Below are 20,779 nucleotides of genomic sequence, written 5' to 3'. Positions count from 1 at the left end.
TTCAAATATTGTACAATTTTTTTGTCAGTTACATCTCAATGAAGTTGAAAAAAGAAAAAAAAAATGGACCAAGAGTCAAATAGTAAGAGCCAGGATTTGAACCAAAACAGTCTAATTCTGGAGCTCACATGCTTAACCACATCACTGTCCTTCCTCCCAGTGGCTCCGGCTATTGTGGGATGTGAAACCTCCTCCCCTAGAACCCTATCACCGCCCCCCACCATGAGCCACATTCCACCACATTTCAAGCAGCTAGGGTTGTCACAAGCCTGTCCTTCAGCCCAAGGGTCACCCCATGGGCACAGAAGGAGGGACTGAGGCCACAGGAGGACCTGAAAGTTCTTTAGCATCTCTTCCAGATGCTACGGTCCCTGTCCCGGATGCTGCCATGAAAATCGGTGCTACTTAGGCTGGGAGATTTTTTCTATTTCCCCTCATACCCAGGACAAATTTTCTCAGTGCTGAGAGATAGACATTTCCCCTGCTGAGGATCTGGGCTTAGTTCCCAGAGGTTGCCTTGGCACCTGGAGCTTAGAGAAAAAACAGCCACATCCAAGCTGTCGCATCGGAACCCTCCCTTGTGGCGCCTGGCAACTTTTAAGCAGCTCCTTGAATGCACAGGCCATGGCGATCTCACATTCACCTCCCACCCAGAGCCCAGCTGTTCCTGGAGATTATGCACTGTGCTGGGTGGAGGAGGCCACAGTGCTTAAGGACGCGGATTCTAGAATCCAACAAACTGGGATTCGAATCCTGGCTCTTTCACCAATAGCTATGTGAACTCAGACTAATTACTGCTCCTCTCAATGTCCCAAGTTCATTATCTGGGAAATGGGGGAAAGGATGCCCACCTCTCAGGGTCATCATGAGGATCAAATGAGAAATTAGATGTGGACCATTTGCATATTAATAAATGCATAATGTGGATTTGTTCATTTTAAGATTCCCATTTCCTGCCCTCTACCGTAAGAAGCCATAGGCATGAGGGTGTTTCAGTATAGCCCCTGCAGCTGAGACTGAGGAATGCTTGGCAGAGCAGAGGAGTAGAATGGGGACACATGGAAGAATAAAAAAATACCTCTACCCTGGGGCATGTACCTGACCTCCAGAGGCATGCCACCCAGGCCTGAGAGCTTGGGTCTGCTTGACCAGAAGAGTTGAAAAATGACTTTCTAAGTATTCTGCTTCTGAAGAATTCTACTTGGGACTCTGAATTCAAAACTCCAGCAGACAACTACCAAGCCTCGGGCTCACAAAACAGTTCTGCCGACTGGCCTGTCTAGGGCTTCTAAGTGGGTAAGAGGCAAAAGCAAAAGCATCTGTAGACTCCAGAAGTGACCTGTTAAGTAGCCACTTTGCCCTCTCTGGGGATCTCCGCTCCATCCACAGGGCCATGAACAGGATGGCGTCAACCATCTTTCCTTATCAGCTCTGCCTCCACTCTGCCAGGCACGTGGCCTTTCTTGAAGCCCCAGCTGACGCCTCTCCCAGACCCCCCCCAGTCCCCTGTGTGCCTCTCTCCTCTCAGGACCTGCGTGCTAGCAGCACAGCGAGTTGCAGAATCCCAGCTTGGGGCACTAACCTTAGTCAACTCCAAGAGTCATTACATCTCTCTTTGAGCTTCTTTTTTGCCTGAAATGGGGAAACCAGTCCTTACCTCTTTCAGCGAGGGCCGAATGTGACAGAAACAGAAGCAGCAGCGTAAGAATGTAGTTTGAGTTCAAAGAAAAGATAATAAGCACGTACAGAACATCAGCTATGTTACAGGCACTGTACTAAGCACTGAATATACAACATCTCATTCAAACCTCACAAAAAACAATGATTTATCACCATGTTATAGAGTAGGTACTGAACGTTCAAAGAAGTTAAATTCTTTGTCACATTGCTAGGAAGTGGTGAAGCCACAATTAAAGCCCTGATCCAATTTAATCTAGAGCCAGAACTCAAATAATATTTTCTTGTAGTGCCTTTAAATGACTGCTAAGAGACTCAATTTATTATTAATTCCCCATCAATTATTCTTGCAAGGATAATGATGATCATCGGTGTTATCCATGGATGGGGGCGGTTTCTATCGTGCCTGCAAGAAGGGGGTAAATTGTGAGGTGTCCTCTCCAACCCCATCTGTGACTGCACCCCCTCTCTTTGCAGTCCACCTCTACAAGTGTGCAGCCCAGCGGGAGAGCTGTGGCCTCTGCCTCAAGGCCGACCGGAAGTTCGAGTGTGGCTGGTGCAGCGGTGAGCGCAGGTGCACCCTCCAGCAGCACTGTAGCAGCCCCTCCAGCCCCTGGCTTGACTGGTCCAGCCACAATGTTAAGTGCTCCAACCCCCAAATCACCGAGGTGAGTCCCCCAGTTTCCCAGAGTGGGATGGGATGGCCGGGAGCTGACCCCAGGGCAGTGGAAGTTGAGCCTTTACGGAAGAATTCTTGGTGCAGAGTGAGTTTAATGTGAGGGTGTGTAAAGCCTCTCACGGGTGTCTTGATGGCCTGAGTCCAGGTGTAAATGCCAAGCGTATGGAAGTGTGTCCTCACGCCCGTGCACGAATGTGCGTGCCCGTCGGTGGGCACCGAGGAGGCACAGCCAGCGCAGCCTCCCTGACAGGCTGGCTGAGCCAGGTGGGGACGAGAAATCGGCTGCATGGCGGGTGAACGCTTCAGAAAACAGGTTTAGCTTTTCTCAGCAGAAATGCGCTTTCAGGAACTGCAGTTAGCTCAGAGTTGCAAAGCTGAAAACGGAGGAAGAAAGTGAAGGCAGGCACTGCATTAGCCACCGTGCCATTTCCCCGGGTTTACTCTCTGTCCCAATTTGTTTGTGCATTTTAATGGAAAATAATAGGTAATTAGTTATCCTGGAAAAAAAAATGATGTTTCCTGAATAGTCAATTGCAAAGGAAGATGAATAGGTAATATGAATGAACATGCAGCTGCTTGGGGTTTGAATGGCCGGGGAGAGGAATAGTCGTATTTAACTTCGGTTGCAATATGTGCTCATCACTCTTTGCTGCTCCCTATTCACCGACTGTCGCTTGTGCTTTGAAACTAATTGCATGTTCCTTATGGTGACTAGGAATATCGGCCAGGGCAAGTACCTCTGTGATTTGCACGTTTAAGAAAGTGGGAGGGGGTAATTCCCTGGTGGTTCAGTGGTTAAGACTCGGGCTTTCACTGCCGTGGACTGCGTTCGATCCCTGGTCAGGGAACTAAGATCCCACAAGCTGTGCAGTTTGGCCAAAAAATTTTTTAAAAAAAGCAGAAGGGGCTGCTCCTTTTCTACCTCTTCCCTAAGCAGATGCACTGTCCCTTTCCCTGCCTCATTTTCCTTACTGGCCAAAGAAAGCCAAGTCTGGCTCTCGTCTATGTCGCAGAGTATTGGGAAACTTCTGGAGCATCCTATGATCATTTTCAAGCTTCAGATCAGTTAAAAAAAAAAAAAAAAAAAAGCCTCAAGATCAAACGAGTGTTGTTAACCTACAGATGAGTTATTTGAAGAGGGAGCAAATATTTGTTTGGTGTGCTTGGCACTGTCTCATTTAATCCTTACAACCACCGTGAGAAGTAAGCATTCTCACCTCCATTTTACAGATAAAGAGAACAAGACTCCGAAAAATGGAGTTGTCCAAGTTCACACAGCTATTAAGCGGCAGGGCCAGTGTTTCAACTCAGATATATTTAATTATAAAAACATTGTAAGAGTCTCTATGATTTGCCCAAGTAATATAAAACAAGAAGTGAGCTTCCTCTTCCTTTACATCCAACCTTCCTAGCGGATATGGACCAGACAGATGCCATCCATCCACATGGCGGTGTATCCCAGGAATAGCGCAGTGCTATAGAAGAGCATCTCCCGCCATCCAGGTCCTCATTCATTCTGGTAGGAAGAGGTTATGAGGGTGCAGACACTGCCCCTCAAAGATTGAGCTTCTTCAACCCCATTTTTCTTTTGGCCCTCGCCAGTGGTGGTGCCTACTGACTGTCCTGTGTCTTTTATCTCACCGGGAAAGCGTTTTCTGGGACTGCTGGAGGTGCCCCAACCTCTGCCCTCAGACAGCTAGCTCCCTGAGCCGCTCAGGGCTCCATGCCTTCTCCCTGATTCTAGTGATTTCCAGCAACGGCTGCCTTGAGAACTTGCTGTGTTCTGTGATTCTTCTTGCTTCTGCAGTTGTATGTCTCTCTGCCTCTGCACCTCTGGTACAGGGGAGCTTAGGCAAGGACTTGCTTCCATCAGCCCCTCTCACTTCCAACAACCGGCTGCTGCCCCAGCCCTGTCTCCTCTCTGACTGGCAGGGGCCCCAGCCCAGCCAGAAGGCAGGCTTCTCCATGAGAAACCTCTGCCTCTGCCACCCCTGCTCGCTGACCGAGGACTGACAGGCTGCTCTGTTCGCAGAGGACACCCAGGCTACACGATGCTAATTAACCCCCTGAGGTAATTAGGCTGTAATTGATTTTCCCGGTGAACATAGCAGCAGGAGTTGGAGGCCCTGAGCAGTTGGGTCTCCTCTTGGTGTTTTTCAAGTAGAGGCTGTGGAGAAAGAAAGAGCATCTTGGGAGAGAGACAGACCCACACCGTGTCTCCAGACACTCGGGGGACAGCATTCTGGACAGCACGTGTGAGCTGGAGGAGACAGGGCTGGAATGTTTTATTCACTTTCATCCTGCACCTCCCACCCCCAATCTATCCTCCTCGCCTTATAAAAGTCATTTTGCAGTTTTTTAACTTTTCATGTTTGAAATAATTTCAGACTTATAAAAAGGTACAAAAATAGTACAAAGAACTTTCATATACCCTTCACCCAGATTCTCCAAAATTAACATCTTACATAACCACGGTACAATGATCAAAATCAGGAAATTAACGGTGATAGAATAAAGCCATCTAATATACATGTCTTATTCACATTTGCCAGTCGTCCCGCTGATGTCCTTTTTCTGGTCCAGGCTCCAATCCAGGACACATGTGGCATTCCATTGTCATGGCTGCTCAGTGCTATAATCCTCAGTCTTTGTCTTTCATGACCTCGATACTGTGGAAGAGCACGGGAACATCACTTTGTAGAACGTCCCTCAGTTGGGATTGGTCTGATGTTTCCTCGTGATTAAATTCAGGTTATATAGTTTTGTCAAGGAACACTAAAAAAAACTGTAGGGTGCATGTCCAAAGGACACAGGAGCCAACTTGATTTGGCCCTGGTGGCCAAATCTGGGGCGATGTAAGGAAGAAAATAAATTATAATACTAATGGACTATACTCAAGAGAATAATATAAGAATCTATGGTCCTTATTGATATAATAAATTAATAATTAATGTGGGAGAGAGGAAGCTCCTCTTTACACTAGAACTCCAACTCATAAGTGTAGAAGGACTTAGGGAAATAGAAACTCACCATTTGGCAAAATTCACAGTAATAATTGTTTCAGGCAAGAATGGCCAATGAATGCTAAAATTAGCAAGTGAAAGTATGATGAGAAATAGGATATTTACATAGCCTCAAGCTATCTCCCCACAAGATATGTATTTATTACAACAAGAAAAATAGTTCAGTATACTTTCATATACCCTTTACAGTGAAGAAACCTGGTAGACAGTGGTTAAAGGGTTAAGGTTCCTTAACCAAGTGATCAAAGTTAACCACCAGTTATGGGAAGAGTCAACCTCAGGCACCTCTCTGTAGGATGCTCTGAGAAGAACACAACCTCATTTCTATGGCATTTGCCACCTAAAATGTATAATTTGTTAAAAGTAACTTTTAAGAAGAATCAACTCATTTTCTTTACCTCAGCTTTCTTGGCTAATTCCTTGATGTTGGCATAGATCTTATTTTTCTGGAATGGTGCTGTCCTGCCCGGGGGCAGGGAATTCTATGAGCTCTGTGCCCTTTTATACATACCTCCCTCTTGTCTCTGGCCCTTCCTTATCTGCAAAATGTGTAGCCCCCTCAGTGCATGCCCACGTGCAAACAGAAGCCATTGACTACAAAGATCTTGCCTGAGGGAGAAGAGAAGGATTCTCAGATGGCCCATGACAGCTACTGGGAGCAGCAGAATGTCCAGTGCTGGAAACCAGTAGGGACTGGAATGGTGCTGTCCTGCCCAGGGGCAGGGAAGTCAATGAGATGACCTCAAAGGAATTCTACTTTAGGAAAAGGAGTGAGCTCAAGCTCAGTTGGATGAACAGCTGTGTTCTTCCTTAACCCTCCTAACCCAACTGTCTCCATGGCAACCAAGTCCTCCCCTAGAGACCCATCTCTTATGGCAGCTCCATGTAGGACAAGTCTTACAGCCGATTGAATTTCCCAGTTTGCATCAACTTCAGGTTAGGACCCCCTCAGGACTCACCATCTGCTCCTTCTCAGCCAGCCCTTGGTGTGATAATGATTCTGTCCCCTGTGGGAGGCATCCCAGGCTGCTCCCATTCCAGCTGTCATCCCGGGTGTCTGTGCACTTGTCACCTGTTCAACCCCCAGTACAGGAGACGACGTGCAGAGGTTTGGAAAGCCTGTGAGATGCCAGGCAGCCATGTTTCTGTTCTTCCCGGCGTGTGCTTCAGGACCTGCTGTGACATCAAAGTGGGGGATGTTAGGAGCCATCCCCTAGAGAGAAAGGAAAACCCAGAGAAAACATTTCCCAAGAAACTGTGAGTGGGCAGCATCCAGCAGAAAGGGGAAAGAGATCGAACATGTTCTTGGGAAAAGAAATTTAGAAAGGACCAAGGGGCTTTGGAGCTCGCGTGAAAGAGGTCTCCACTCAAAGTGAGTGTATTGGTCTGCTAGGGTTGCAGTTACAAAGCACCACTGGGGGGCTTAAACAACAGAAATTTACTTTCTCACAGCTCTGGGGGCCAGAAGTCTGACATCCAGGTATCGGAGGGTTGGTTCATTCTGAGGGCTGTGAGGAGAATCTGTTCCATCCCTTTCTCTTGGCTTCTGGTGGTTTGGGGCAATCTTTGGTGTTCCTTGGCTTGTGGAAGCAACTCCCCAGTCTAAGCCTTCATGTCCACATTGTGTTCTCCCTGTGTGCATGTCTGTCTCCAATTTTTTTTTAAATAAGAATGCCAGTCATATTTGATTAGGGCCCACACTAATGACCTCATTTTAACTTGATTATCTATCTCTATAAGGACCCTATCTGCAAATAAGGTCATATTCTGAGGTAATGGGAGTTAGGGATTCAATATATGAATTTGTGGGGGATGAAATTCAACCCACAACAGCACATTCTGAGCAAAAGGAGGAGATGCCATGGTTCTAAGGAATTGATTCACCCATTAAATATTCATGTAATGAGTGACTGCTCTATGCCCTGCACTGTGCTAAGATTGGAAGTTATCACATGGATAAATTAGTCCTGGGTGGGGAGGCAGGGGGATGCAGCCAGCCTATCCCTGAACATTGGCCACCTGGAAGAGGCTGGAACTTGATTGCCCTGCAGGCTGCTCTTCCAAAGGCTCTCGGACAGAGATTTCTAACCTACACCCTTTGCAGCTGTCTTCTATTAGGAAAGACAACTGTTACAGGGACCAAGGCCTCCACACCTGATAAGGACACCAACCTCAGGCCAAGGACATGAACAGACAAGCCATATTCTTAGTTCTGGGAGCTTTAATAATAATAGCTTTTCTTTAACAAGACACTACTCTGTGCCAGAACCCATGTATTCCACATACCTACTCCTCCCTGCAATCCTGCAAGATGGCTGTAAGAGATGGGGAAACAGTGCTTAGGGGAGTAAGTAATTTGCCCAAAGTTGCACATCTGGTTAGTGACAAAACAAATTCAGAACCAGGCCCTTCTGACTCCAGGATGCAGACTTGCTTCACCACTTGATGCTACTTCTCTTGGTCAGAGGGATGGAGAAGTACTCCCTGGCTATACACTTTCCCACCTCACCCCACCCCCAAAACATCTGTGCCCAGGATCTGAATCCCCTTGGAAGGTCTCAGGAGATGCCAGACAAACTGAGAACATTGGCCACTCTTTCAAGTCTAAAAATAACCGTCACCTGTCTTCCTAAACATAATTAAGTCCACACTTATTCCTATGAGTGGGGGAGAAAAATGGAAGAGCATTTGGGGGCACTTTTAAGCTTAGGGCAATCACTTCTTGCCTGTCCAGGGGATGTGTTACTTTAATCACATGTGTTTCTTAAAGCTATCAGACTCGGTTTGGTTGGTTTCTGGGTGTGTCTATCAATGGGATGATGGTTACGGTGAAAGTTACTCTCACAAGCATCTCAGCCTGATGGGAGAGCCCAGAGGATGAGGCCCAGGTGGTTCGTGCCTGCAGGTAAGAACGGAGATCAGGGTGAAGTAAAGGCAAAGCAGGCTTGGGATGCAAGGGACGAACCCCCAGTGTAGGGGTCCTCAGGGAGTGACCAGGAACCTACACCCTTTGGCTACCAAGAAACGCTCCTGTGTGTTTCTGACGTCCCCTAACACAATGCGCAGTAAGAACACACTGTTGCCAGGTCCTAGGAGTACTGGACCTAGGACCACCTTGTAGCTTTTACTGTATAAATTTGTTAACTTCAGTAACTTCCCCCACACTTCACTTGTCCATGTTTAGGGAATATTGATTCTGTTTAACATTCTCTTAATTACATGTAACCGGGAAAGAAAACCAATTGTAGAAAACTGCCAACACTGCCCTCCAAAACCAAGCATAAATAATTGTTGATGCGATGGTAGTTTGAGATGATCCATTGCTCTTGCTTCCTCCTGCTCTCCGTTTGCCCAAATATATATTTTTTTAATTTTTACTGGGGTAGAGTTGATTTACAACATTGTGTTAATTTCAGGTGTACAGCAATGCATATATCCAGTCTTTTTTTTAGATTCTTTTCCCATATAGGCCATTACAGAGTATTGAGTAGAGTTCCCTGTGCTATGCAGTAGGTCCTTATTAGTTATCTAGTTTATATATAGTAGTGTGTATACCAAATATTTTAAAGTAGATTTCTTTCCTGGATTCTCTGAGATGCAAATGGATTTGTGAAACTGTTTGGAAAGCTGGACACTTACAAGTATTTATTCATAAGACTGCACCGAATCTCGGCAGGAAAAGCCAGGAGCCACCTGCCCAGGGCCAGAGCGACTCACTGCAAAGTTCCCAACAAATAAATAAATAAGTCAGCCAGCTTTCCTGAGAAACAAGTCGGCCGTCTGATCTCCCGTTCATTTATTTGCAGGGCTCATTAATATAACATCACTGCAACAAACAGCTAACGGGGGATGGTGTCAGGATGAATAATGGAGTTACTCTGCTGAGATAACAATTAGGTTTTGAATGTACTATCAGCTAAGATGGAACCAGCAAGGATTCATGCCGGGTAGGAGAGCTGGTGTCGCCAATGCTGTAGATTCCTGCAGGGCTCGTCAACTGGGCTCTAGCCTACCGTGAAGAGTGTGCACATACTTGCTCTCATGCACATGTGCTTGCACGCTCACACACACACACACACACGCACACGCACACACACACACACACATCGAGTTGGAAAAGAATGTGACAGTTTGCCGTCTTGGATCCAGCATCCAGGTGCCTTTGGGAGCCAGGCTGAGATCAAAATTTGCGGGCACAAAGTTGGCATCACTGCTCTAAAGTCAGGAAAACTCTAAGCAACAGGAAAGGAGTAACTGGATTAGTCAGGAGAGGATTAGCTGTCTACACGCCCACAATTGTCCTCACTGGCCTGTCCTGATTAGGCGGCCACTCAGGGCAGAACCCTTCTCATCCCAATCTCAGACACAGGAGCTTTTCAGACAAAGCATGACCATGAGTTGGGGATACTTCACCCTGGGGCGACTACTCTGGGACCCCCTCTCTTGGCTGCTCTGGGAGGATCTGACGTCAGTCTCTCCCATCTCCTCTTAAGAACACAGTCTAGGGTGCTGACAGCCTGCTGGAGACATGGCAAGAGCTGCACAGGCCCGTCAGAGAGGCAGGCAAAACCGTGCTGGGCAACCTCCACACCCGGCACTTCCCCTCCGCAGCTCGGCTCTCTGCCCCTGCCCTGAGCCCCACCAAGAACAATACCCAGAGGCTCCACCTGCCTCTGGGATGCTTATAAAAATGAAGCCACTTTTCCTCTGGACCTCAACTGACCTGGCTTCTGTCCAAATTTCTTAATCATAAAATAGTAATGAGAAAAATGATAGATGACATTCACTGAATGCTTACCTGGCACCTAGCACTGCTAACTTAGCACCTCATGTATATTATCTCATTTAGACTTTACAACAACTTTTATGAGATGGAAGCTATTATCATTGGTCCCACTTTACAGACGAGGAAACCAAGGCACTATGAAGTGTGATACCTTTCTTAATGTCACACTGCTAGTGAGTTTTAGAACTAGGAGTTAACCTTCAGCTACTTGACTCTAGAACTCCCATGTTTGACCCATATAGCATCCTTCATCTCTTTTCCTGGGCTCACTTAGACACATAGACCTCTCAGTCCACAGGGCTGGAGGAGGAAATGGCGCAGGCACCAAGCTCTTCATCAAGCCTGCTGCAGAGATGGGAAGCAAGCCGTAACCCCCACCCCAAGCATCATTTGGGGAGACTGGAATGCACAGGGAGAGATGACCCAGCGGCAAGGCCGAGGGGAGTGTGGACATTCACAGGGGCAGGGCCAGAGAGGAGGGAGGGTGGAAGCTGAGAAGTTCGGAGAGTTGGTGGTCCCAGCAAAGCCAACTCCAGAGCTCCCTGGAAAGCAGCAAGCGTGACCTTAGCCATAGGAGGGGGGCTGCGGGACCTACGCAGAGGGGCCCACAGGCAGGCTGAGCATGAGTTCTCATGGCTGATGATCTCGGGGCTGTCCCAGGCAGGAGCATAGTAACTCAGGCATTGTGGTATGGAGGCTTGAGGCACAGGTTAGATAGACCACTCCCAGTGTGACCTTGAGCAAGTTACTTAACCTCTCTGGGACACCATTCCCCATCTGTAAAATGAGAATACTACTAGTGCTTCCTTCATAGCTTGCAGTGAGCCCTGAATGAGATAAATATATAAGGCCCTTGGCACAATACCTGGCTCATGATAAGGACTTAATAAATGAAAAGAAAATGGTAGGCATCATTATCAGAATCTTCAGTAACCTGGAGCCGATGCCCGTTTCTGTCTTCTCTGCCATCACATCTATCAGGCAGGAGATATAAGCAGAGGAAGACAGGGTCTCTCGGATGGGAGCCGGGCTTCCTGAGGCTCCCACCATGAAGGGGTTCTCCTTTGACCCCTTAAGCATCTACCCTGTAGGAGGCCCCAACTCCATCTCTCCAAGGCTCTGCCTGAGTTCAGGAATGGCCCACACGGGACTCCCCAGGCTGCCAAGCCCCTGGGCCTCCAGCACCTCCCACTCTGCTCCCTGGTGCAGCCCTTCAGAGCTCCCCAGCTGTAATTAATCGCTGCATCTGCTCTCTCCCTTGGACGGCTTTGTGGCACAGTTCCCTCCGAACTGTTCAATTAGCGGCTGCAAGAATCAGGGCGAGTGCAGCATCACGGCGGCTGTTTTCCAGGTCAAGGCACCCACAGTGGAAAACAAACATGACACAGTCTGGCAGGAATACAGGTTTGGCTGGGATCCTCAGGCGTGCGTTGGGCTCAGTTGGGCTGTGCTGCTGACAGGTGAGGTCTGAGGATATGGGGAAGCGGCTCCCCAAATCAGGGGCTCCAGGTGTTTTTGAGAGGACCCAGCAGGAGATAGGAGTCTCCTGGTTAGTCCCCTCCCATCAGCACGTGCCAGCCTCATCCCACATCCTACTGGCCTATTCACCCGAACTTAAGGTGACCAGATCAGGGACATGGTCTGGACTGGGACCAGCCACCTCTACCCGGGCGTGGTCTGTGACTGCTTCTGGGACAGGGCTTAGGGGCTGCTGGACTGAGTCCTCTGCCCTAATGTGTTTCCCACATTTTCCTTCTGAATCCTGCAAATAGACAAACTTTTAATTCTACAGCCGGTTAAAAAGCCAATACTCTTAAGGTAATAACAACTTAATGTCCCATTAAGATGCAAATAAAGGGTTCATTAGGGAAAAGACAATAGTAGAGTGTAAAGTGACTAAAATGGGGGAAGGAACTCCAGGTAGTGAAAAAAAGCACTTGGGAAAGATAAGGGCTTACCCTCCCTCTGGGATTTGCCCAGGGCCAGCCTAGCTGATGGCCTGTGGGACACGCTAAGGGAAATGGTTGGCTCAGACCTCATTTGCTGCAAATCCGCAGACCTTTGCTCAAGCCACAAGCCTGCTTGGGGTCCCTACACTCTCAGAGGATGCATGGATATCCAAGGGTCCAAAGAAAAGCATCTGAAATGATCAAAGGACCTGGAAAACAAGAGCTTCCAACAAAAGGCTAACAGAATTGCAGAAGCGCAGACCAGAGGCGACTTAATTGCTGTCTTCAGTATCTGAAAGAGGTTTGATGAGGAGGCAGCTGTTGAGTCCTCCATTCGATGAGGAATCACAGCAGAAATTGGCTTAAATTAAAATAAGAGAGATTGCAGGAAGAACTTCTTAATGCTTCCGATGTGAAAATACTGCATCACTCCCAAGCGACATGTAGGCGTCTCCATTCTTACAGTGGTCATTCAAGAACACAGTTTGTACTAGAATCCTCTTGAGACCAGCTTTTCCCAGGAATAGAGAACTGGAGATATTTCTTGACAGCTGCTGTGTCCCACGCAGTGTGCTATGTATCAGGTTACTAAGAGAAAGCAAGGTCCCTGTCCCCAGATAGTTATTGCCTTGAGAAAAGACGCAATTACAATCCGGTGGCTGTTGCCGTCTTGGGGTATAGGCAAAGGGGCTACTAAATCTTCCTGAGGAGGCTAGAGAAAGACTGAGGACGTGTCATTAGCAGAGCCTTGCAGGAGGGGTAAGCATTTGTCAGCATCATGCTTGACCAGCAGAGAGAACCACAGGTCAAGTGCGCATGGGCTTTACCCCCTATAGCCATGGGGACCCCGAGCTCCCCCTGGGAGCCTGCATAGTACATAAGAGAGGGGAACCGGAGGTCTGGGAGGGGGCAAGGGGGAGCACACAGAGAGAGTCAGCACAGAGCCTAGGGGAGACCCTCAGACACCCCCTGCACCCCAACTCAGCAGCTGCTTCTAGGCTCTTCTCTCCCGCATCCCCTACTTCTGGCTCTCCCTTCTGAGGTTCACAGAGGAGAATGTAAATCGATTTCAGGTCCACAGTATGTGCTGAAAAACATGGGGCTGAAATTTGGCCCTATCGAAAGACCTTCCCAGCTGATTTCACAGGTTTTCAGCTCCCTTCCCCCTCTCTCCACACCACCACTACACACTCACACACACACCCCAAACTGTCAAACCATTTGTTTGCGTGGGCGTCTCATTCAGAATTACTTTCCTGAAAGAATCCATTGAGTTCACTGGGAAATGCTGCACCTTACCCCAGAATGGCTAATAGCTGGGGGCAAAGAAGCGTCAAGAAGGGAGGGAGGGAAGAATGAAGACGATTTGAGACACGGCCAGTGTCCTCCCAAATTTATTCTGGGTGAAAGAGTGATGTCTGGCTCAGAATATGCTTCTGTGCGGAGCCCAGAAGCCACCAACGCTGAGACCCTGCCCTGAACATCACGGCCACTCCCCGTCCAAGCTCAGGTTTTCACCAATCAACCCACGAGCGACTCTCTAGCCCTGGGTCACCCCACCATCCACCATCTATGTTATGAGTTCCCTGGACCAGGTGTCCTCCTTCCAGATAAATAGGAAGATTCCCATGACCTCTAAGCTCCCTCCAACACCACCATCCCATGTTTTTGTGATCTAGGAAGGAACAGGTGCAGGGGGAACGCAAGGAAGGAAACTGCCAATTATCAAGACCTACTTCAAAACCACCATCATATTAGGGACTTTCCAAATGTATTATTTCACCTTCACAACATCCCTGTGAGGCAAGCATTGTTATCTGTTTTCTGATAAGGACACTGAGACTGAAGGTCACCTAGTTCATAAGTATGAGAGCTGGAATTCAAATTCAAGTCTGTCTCACTCGAGAGCTTACTCTCTTCCTGCTACAGACACTGCCCAAGCATCAGAAGGTCTCCCTTCCACACCACAGAGCAGCCAGCAGCCCGAGGGCCATCTAAAACTAGAAGCAGAGACGTGAGGGTCTGGCTGCCATCCTGGCCGTATCTTGGTTTCCCCTCTGTCTGTGGGGGAATGTCTATAACTGCAGCCTGCCCTTTCACCCCCATCTCTGCGGGAGGTTAGATCTCCCCTCCCCTATGGCCCCCCAACTCCTTCCAGAGCTGAAAGGCCTTCCTGGGGGTTCTGCAAGCAGTAGTATGGGACTCCACTGACTTGCCTCCGTATAGACCCACGTGGAGAGGACAGACTTGGCCCCCAAGAGAACCAAGTTTTCTGGGTGCCACGCTGGGTGCCCTGCCAACTAACACTGCTTTGAAGAGAGAGCCTTGGAGGCTGTCTCCAGGGTAGAGCACTGCCTGGTATGAAGCGGTATCTGAAGAATCCTATTCACTCCCTCTCTGGAGGATAAATTCTTTTCCTTCAAGCCTCCCTTCTAGAACCTCTCCTCAATTCTTGGTCCTGGGGAGAAATGAGGAAAGCAGTGTGCCTTGGATTTTACCACCACACAGACAGGGCTTTGGTAGACCCTGAAACTCATTCTCACAGTCACCTGGAAGCCCTCAGGGGGCAGGGGCTGTGTCACACAGGACTCCTCCCTCTGTTCCTTTGCACGCTGAGCCCAGACCTCCACCTTGACTCTCTCTGATTTTTAAGCTGGGGGAGAACAAATGACACAGGCAAAGGCACAGATCTTTAAAGTGTGTTGTGTATATAGGAATTGCTGGGATCTGGGTAGCACATGGTGGATAGAGTATAAGACGGCAGACGTGGCTGAAGAAATAACAAACATCAGAATGTAGAGGGCCAGGCCAGGAATTAGGGACTTGGCCTGGACAGTGGTCAGAGCCATTGAAGGCCTTTAGAGCAAGTGACTAGTAACCAGAGCAGGTATGTGTTCATGAAGGCCACCTGGCCATGTGAAGAAGTCAGATCTCATGGAGGAAGACAAAGGCCTTTGCAGTTAGTGTGGGTGAGAGGTGATGCAGCCCTGCTTATCACCTGTGTTGGAACCAGAGCGGGGCACAGATTCAAAAGATACCTGGGAGACTTCCCTCATGGCACAGTGGATAAGAATCCGCCTGCCAATGCAGGGGACACGGGTTCAATCCCATATGCTGTGGAGCAACTAAGCCCATGCACCTCACCTACTGAGCCTGCGCTCTAGAGCCCGCGAGCCACAACTACTGAGCCTGCGTGCCACAACTACTGAGCCCGCGTGCCACAACTACTGAGCCCGTGTGCCACAACTACAGAGCCCGCATGCCTGCTCCGCACCGGGAGAGGCCACAACAGTGAGAGGCCCGCTTACCGAAAAAAAAAAAAAAAAAAAAAAAAGAATAAGACACTTAGGAATAAATTTTAACAAAAGAACGAAATTTTTACTCTGAAAACTGTAACATAGTATTGAAAAAAATCAAAAGATCCAAATAAGTGGAAAGACATCCATGTTCATGGATTAGAAGACTTAATATTGCAAAAATGGCAATACCTTCCACATTGATAAACAAATTTAACACGGGACTTCTCTTTCTCTGGTGGCGCAGTGGTTGGGAATCCGCCTGCCAATGCAGGGGACACAGGTTTGAGCCCTGGTCCGGGAAGATCCCACATGCCACGGAGCACCTAAGCCTGTGCACCACAGCTACTGAGCCTGTGCTCTAGAGCCCGTGAGCCACAACTGCTGAGCCCATGTGCCCCAACTACTGAGCCCGTGTGCCCCAACCACAGAGCCCGCATGCCACAACTACTGAGCCCACGTGCCACAACTACTGAAGCCCACGCACCTAGAGCCCATGCTCCGCAACAAGAGAAGCCACCACAATGAAAAGCCCGCACACCGCAACGAAGAGTAGCCCCTGTTCACCACAACTAGAGAAAGCCCACACACAGCAACAAAGACCCAATGCAACCAAAAAAAAAAAAAAAAAAATTAAATTAAATCTTAAAAAAAAAAAAAAAAGACACCAGGGAATAAGAACCAATGGTCCCTATATTTATTATACATGGTAGGGGAGGGAAAGGAAGCAGTCGAAGATGCTTGCAAGATTCCTGGCTGGGTGCACGGTGGTTCCATTAACCTTGAGAAAGGATCTGGGAGGATAATCAGGTTGGGGGTGGAAGGAGGGAAAATTAAGAGTTCGTTTTTAGACATGGTGAAATTTGAGGTGCCTGAGGGACATACGTGTGGAAGTCGAGATGTCCGGTAGCAATTAGATATATGGATATGGAGCTCAGGAGAGAGGTCTGAGCCAGCGATATAGATTTAGAAGGCATCAGTAATGGAGACCTTGGGAATCCTCTTGCAAATCAAGTGCTCACCACCTCATCTATGTTTTGGAAATCCAGACTTTTATACATCAGTTTTGTCTTAAGCAAGAAAGAGGAAACTACATCCCATGTAAGCCCCAGGGCATGCTGGCTGCTGAGTGCTTTGACCCCCAAACTCCTTCACCACCTCCCCAGGTGCTGGTGGCACAGCACATAGTGTGTGCTGTATGGGGAAGATCCACATGGACCCAGTATTACCCAGGCACTTTCCAGTGACCCATGAGGATGCTAATTCTCCCAGCTGTTAGCTGGACCCATCTCTTTGACATGTGTCTTCATGCCAAGATTATAATGCTTGCATATATTAATATTTTTGTAAGTCTTCCTCCTCTAAACAGTATAAGCTGGTTTATGCTTCTGGGCAGCTCTGTGCTAACAAATGAACCCTACAGCCCCCCAAGTGCCATGACCGTGTCTCTGCCACAGACCCTCGAATGTCAGAAGGGGACACAGCAGAGACTTCCCAGCAGGAAGAGGCTGCCCCATGGGCCTGCCAACTCCACTGAATATCCCCAGTACAATCCCCACGTGCTACCTGCAAGACGGAAATATTTTTAGGCTTTCCAGAAAGATCTCATTTCAGTTTTTCTTAAAGCTTGTAATTGACCGCAGCGAGCAAGAGAATGTATTTTTAAAAATAAAAGTGGAGGAAAGAGAGAAAGCTGATCACCACAGTTCTGTCAGGGTTTTCATTAGGTGGGTTCCTGGCATCCGGGTGGCTGGAGGAGGGGAGGGGGACCAGTGATGTTCATTCGAAGTGATCAGAGGAGAACCAAGTGCTTAGATTTGCTCAAAGCTACTTCCTTCCTCCTGAATCTCTCCTGCAGGGGCATGGAGGCCACCCCTTTCCTGTTCCTCATTACGAATATCCATCTCCCAGAGCCCAGGAGGCCTGGGGACCTGAGGAAGTGGCACCAGGGGAGAGTGGAACAGCCAAGATCTAGTGTCGGTTGTTTTTAGAATCCTCAGGGACAGAAAAGCTATGGGGCTACCAGTTCCTCACACCAGCTCCTTTCTCTCCAAATTGTCCTGCCTCCCCCCACCCGCCAAGGCCCAGTGCACAAAGATACCTCTGAGAACCGCCGTTCCCTCGCTTGATTCGTCTCATGAGTCTTGTTTATTTTTATTCATAAGGTGGGATATTTTATTCCCAGAGAAGGGAGTCAGAGCCACAGACAAGGTGACTTGGGTGAAATGGGCCCCTGGATAAGAGAGTTCCCAGCCTGGGCCGGAAGGAGGGAAGGAGGCTGCACCATCTAAGGTCCGCAGAAGAGGGTGGGAGATCAGGAGGTCTGAGTGGGAGTCTGACCTGGCTGTGCAGCCCATGCACAAGAGCCCAGGAGTCAGTGGGCAGTGAGGGAGGAGGCCTGTCCCAGGGCCTCAGCCCCACCATCATCTCTTCTGTGTCTACTATCACCTGGGCACTCGTGGCCAAGTTGGAGGCCGCATTCATGGTGCTTACATTACTGGAAGAGAGCAGTGCCCCTTTGGTGGAGACAGGAGCGGGGAAGAGTCTCCAGAGCCTTCGATAGCATTTTCGCCTGTACTCACCTCTAATCTCTGCCCAGAGGCCGCATCTGGAAGATTCTGGTGGACTCTTGGCCTTGACCAGCCCTCCTTGCCTCTCTCCCTCTCGTCTCGTCTTGCCCTTCTAATGGTGTAGTGAAAAGAGTCCTGGACTTTTTTAAAACCATGTATACACATTGTAGGATGATCTTAGAATAAGATACCCCGCATCTCCTTCCAGTTCTGAAATTCCGTGCTCCTGCCTACAGTTGGATTCATGTCTAATTTCCTCCTACTTTGGATAACTATGGACCTCGAAGTAGGAGCTTATTCCCTGGGATCTGTTGGATCCTGAACAGCTGCATTTTTCCTGGAGCCTCATCCATTCCCAGACAGAAATTTACACCTTAGAGCTGCCTGATTCTGCAGTTCCTTTTGCTGTTGAGTCAAAACAAAATCAGGCAGTCAGCATTTGGTGACTGAATTAGGAAATGAATGAATAAACGATTCTTGCTGCTGGGAAGCCAGCAAAATTTGGAAAATCAGAAAGCTATTTCTCTTTGGTACTAGCACGTGTCACAGGATTTTTTTTTTTTTTTTTTTGCAGAACAATGTCAAATATACTTTCCATCTTTGGTCATCCCCCACAGCAGTCCCTAATCTGGGACTCCTCCGAGCTCCCACAGGTCTTCCTTCAAATGTACCTTATCACTGTGTACCCTGCATCAGCATTATTTATGGCTCCCTTATCTCCTCTTCCTTGACCACTAAGTTCCTTGAGGGCAGATTTCCTGTTCTATTCATCATTGTAAACTCTACAGAGGCTAGCACCCAGGCGTGGCAAATCATAGCGTGGTCACAATGACAAAGCCCTTTCAAGTTTACAGAATGCTCCCAGACACCCTCCATTCGGGAGCTTCCAGGGAGAGGTTGGTTAGAGATGATTATCCTTCCTACCAACTAAGAAGAAATGAGGTTCAGAGAGATTCTGTGACTTGATCACAATCAGGCAACGAGTGAATTAAAGTACTGCCTTGAGCCAGTACTCTCTGATAATTTCTTTTTCATGAGTGGATGAATGAATGACTCATTGGTTGGATGTCCTAAAAACCGATGAAGTAGGTACAACATGACAATGTCGGGATCCTAGAGAAGTTGAAAAGTGGAGAAAACACACCCAGTTCCCCCAGATTCCCGGTGTCCCAAAGCCTTCCCGCGGGGAGGGAAATGGGTACCACTACCTCTACTCCTGTGACCCACAGCTTTGCTCCTCCCATTTTCCTCCCGCAGATTTTGACGGTATCCGGACCCCCTGAAGGAGGGACCCGAGTGACTATCCATGGCGTGAACCTGGGCCTGGACTTCTCCGAGATCGCCCACCACGTGCAGGTGGCTGGGGTGCCCTGCACGCCCCTGCCGGGGGATTATATCATCGCTGAGCAGTGAGTCCGGTCCACTCTGGCCCACCCTCTTCCCCGCCGGAGCTTGTGGGGGGGGGTGCTCTCCCCTCTTCCTCCTCTGGGACTTCTCCAAGATCCATCTCCTATGTCCCTCCTCCCATGGACCCCACTCCCTGAAGCCTCCCAGCCCACCTCCACTCTTAGAATATCCTATTCTGTGTGATCGCCGATTCCCTGGCTCCTCTGGCATCAGGGCTCCCGGTGCAATGCTCCCCCCGCAGCTGGTCTTCTCCTGCCCACCGGCTGCCTGAGCCGCTTTCCCAGCCAGTCCATTCGTCTCCTCCTTGCTTTCCCCCGCCCCGCCCCCCAGAGCCCCCATTGGAATGCATCCTGCTCGGTGGGCTGCGGGCGACAATTTGTTTGGCTCATGGGGCTCTGACAGCAGCTTAATCTGAGCAGGGCCTCCGCCAGAGCAAATTCATTTATTTCACTAAGGGAAATGTCAGCTGGAAATTAAAAAATAGGCATGTAGCGGCGGACAGGCGAACGGGGCTCCAGAAGTGACATATGTTCCAATTTGGGGTGTTCACTTGGCAGTGGCGGCCGCTGTGAAGTTGGTGGGCAGGAGGTGGGCATGAAGCTAGGGGGTTGCTGGGGGTGGGAGGGTAGAAGGAGTGATGCTTCCCCTCCTATGGAGAGAGGGAGGGGAGCAGCCAGATCCTTCTGCATGATTTATCATGTAAAGTTGGGTCAAGTCACCCTGGTTCCACTGGGCACGCAGCTCTGCAGGGGGTACTGGAAGCCTGCCCATGAGCAGGGTTCCTCTCCTTTAGCTCCACCCCTCGCAGCCTCCCCAGAGCCAGCCTTTAGTAACAACCAGAAAAGTGGCCCTGGCAACCATAAAAATGACACTTCATCTTTCATCAGCACTTACTCTTTCTTATCCATTCTCTTGCTTTTAATTGGTAAGGACTCTGAGAGGTAGACATTGTTATCACCGTTTTACAAAGTAGGAGAGAGTAAGACTTGGGAAGTGAAATGACTTGCCCCGTTCACTCAGTGCCTAAGTGGCCATGGCAGAGTTGGAACTCAAGTCTCCTAACTTTTGGTTCAGGCCTCTTTCCGTTCCCTAACAGCCATGGGGCAGGACTTCTGGGTAAGAGTGGCCTGAAAATTCCATTATCCATCAGCCTGTGGCCTTCTGGGTCAGGGGTCATGATTCCAGTGTGGCCAGGGCAGGGTCGGAGTCAGAGAGGTGAGTTCCCCGACTTTGGGGACACCCGGCAGGGAAGAAGGAGCCGCCTGATGCTGCAGACCTTCAGATCCTGCAGACCTGACCCTTCACCGACAGCCTTGTCCCTTCAAGGAGTGAATCCTGGGGGGAAGACTGGCTGGGTCTACGGGAAAGACATGAGGAAGAGGAAAGGGGGAA

At 49.0% G+C, this 20,779-nt stretch overlaps 1 protein-coding gene across 2 annotated transcripts in view; it reads left to right on the top strand.

Annotated features, from left to right (window-relative positions):
* PLXNA2 (plexin A2) overlaps positions 1-20,779 on the top strand; it is an 83,055-nt gene that overhangs the window by 21,778 nt on the left and 40,498 nt on the right. For both annotated transcript variants that reach the window (XM_028484238.2, XM_028484240.2), the window contains exons 8-9: positions 2,155-2,345; positions 19,238-19,389. In XM_028484238.2, the coding sequence (XP_028340039.1) occupies positions 2,155-2,345; positions 19,238-19,389 (343 nt within the window). The remainder of the gene's footprint in view (positions 1-2,154; positions 2,346-19,237; positions 19,390-20,779) is intronic.

Source organism: Physeter macrocephalus, unplaced genomic scaffold (assembly GCF_002837175.3).
Source record: "Physeter macrocephalus isolate SW-GA unplaced genomic scaffold, ASM283717v5 random_149, whole genome shotgun sequence".
Classification (NCBI taxonomy): Eukaryota; Metazoa; Chordata; class Mammalia; order Artiodactyla; family Physeteridae; genus Physeter; species Physeter macrocephalus.
Note: the sequence above shows the minus strand (reverse complement) of the source record. Positions and strands in the feature narration are given on the sequence as shown.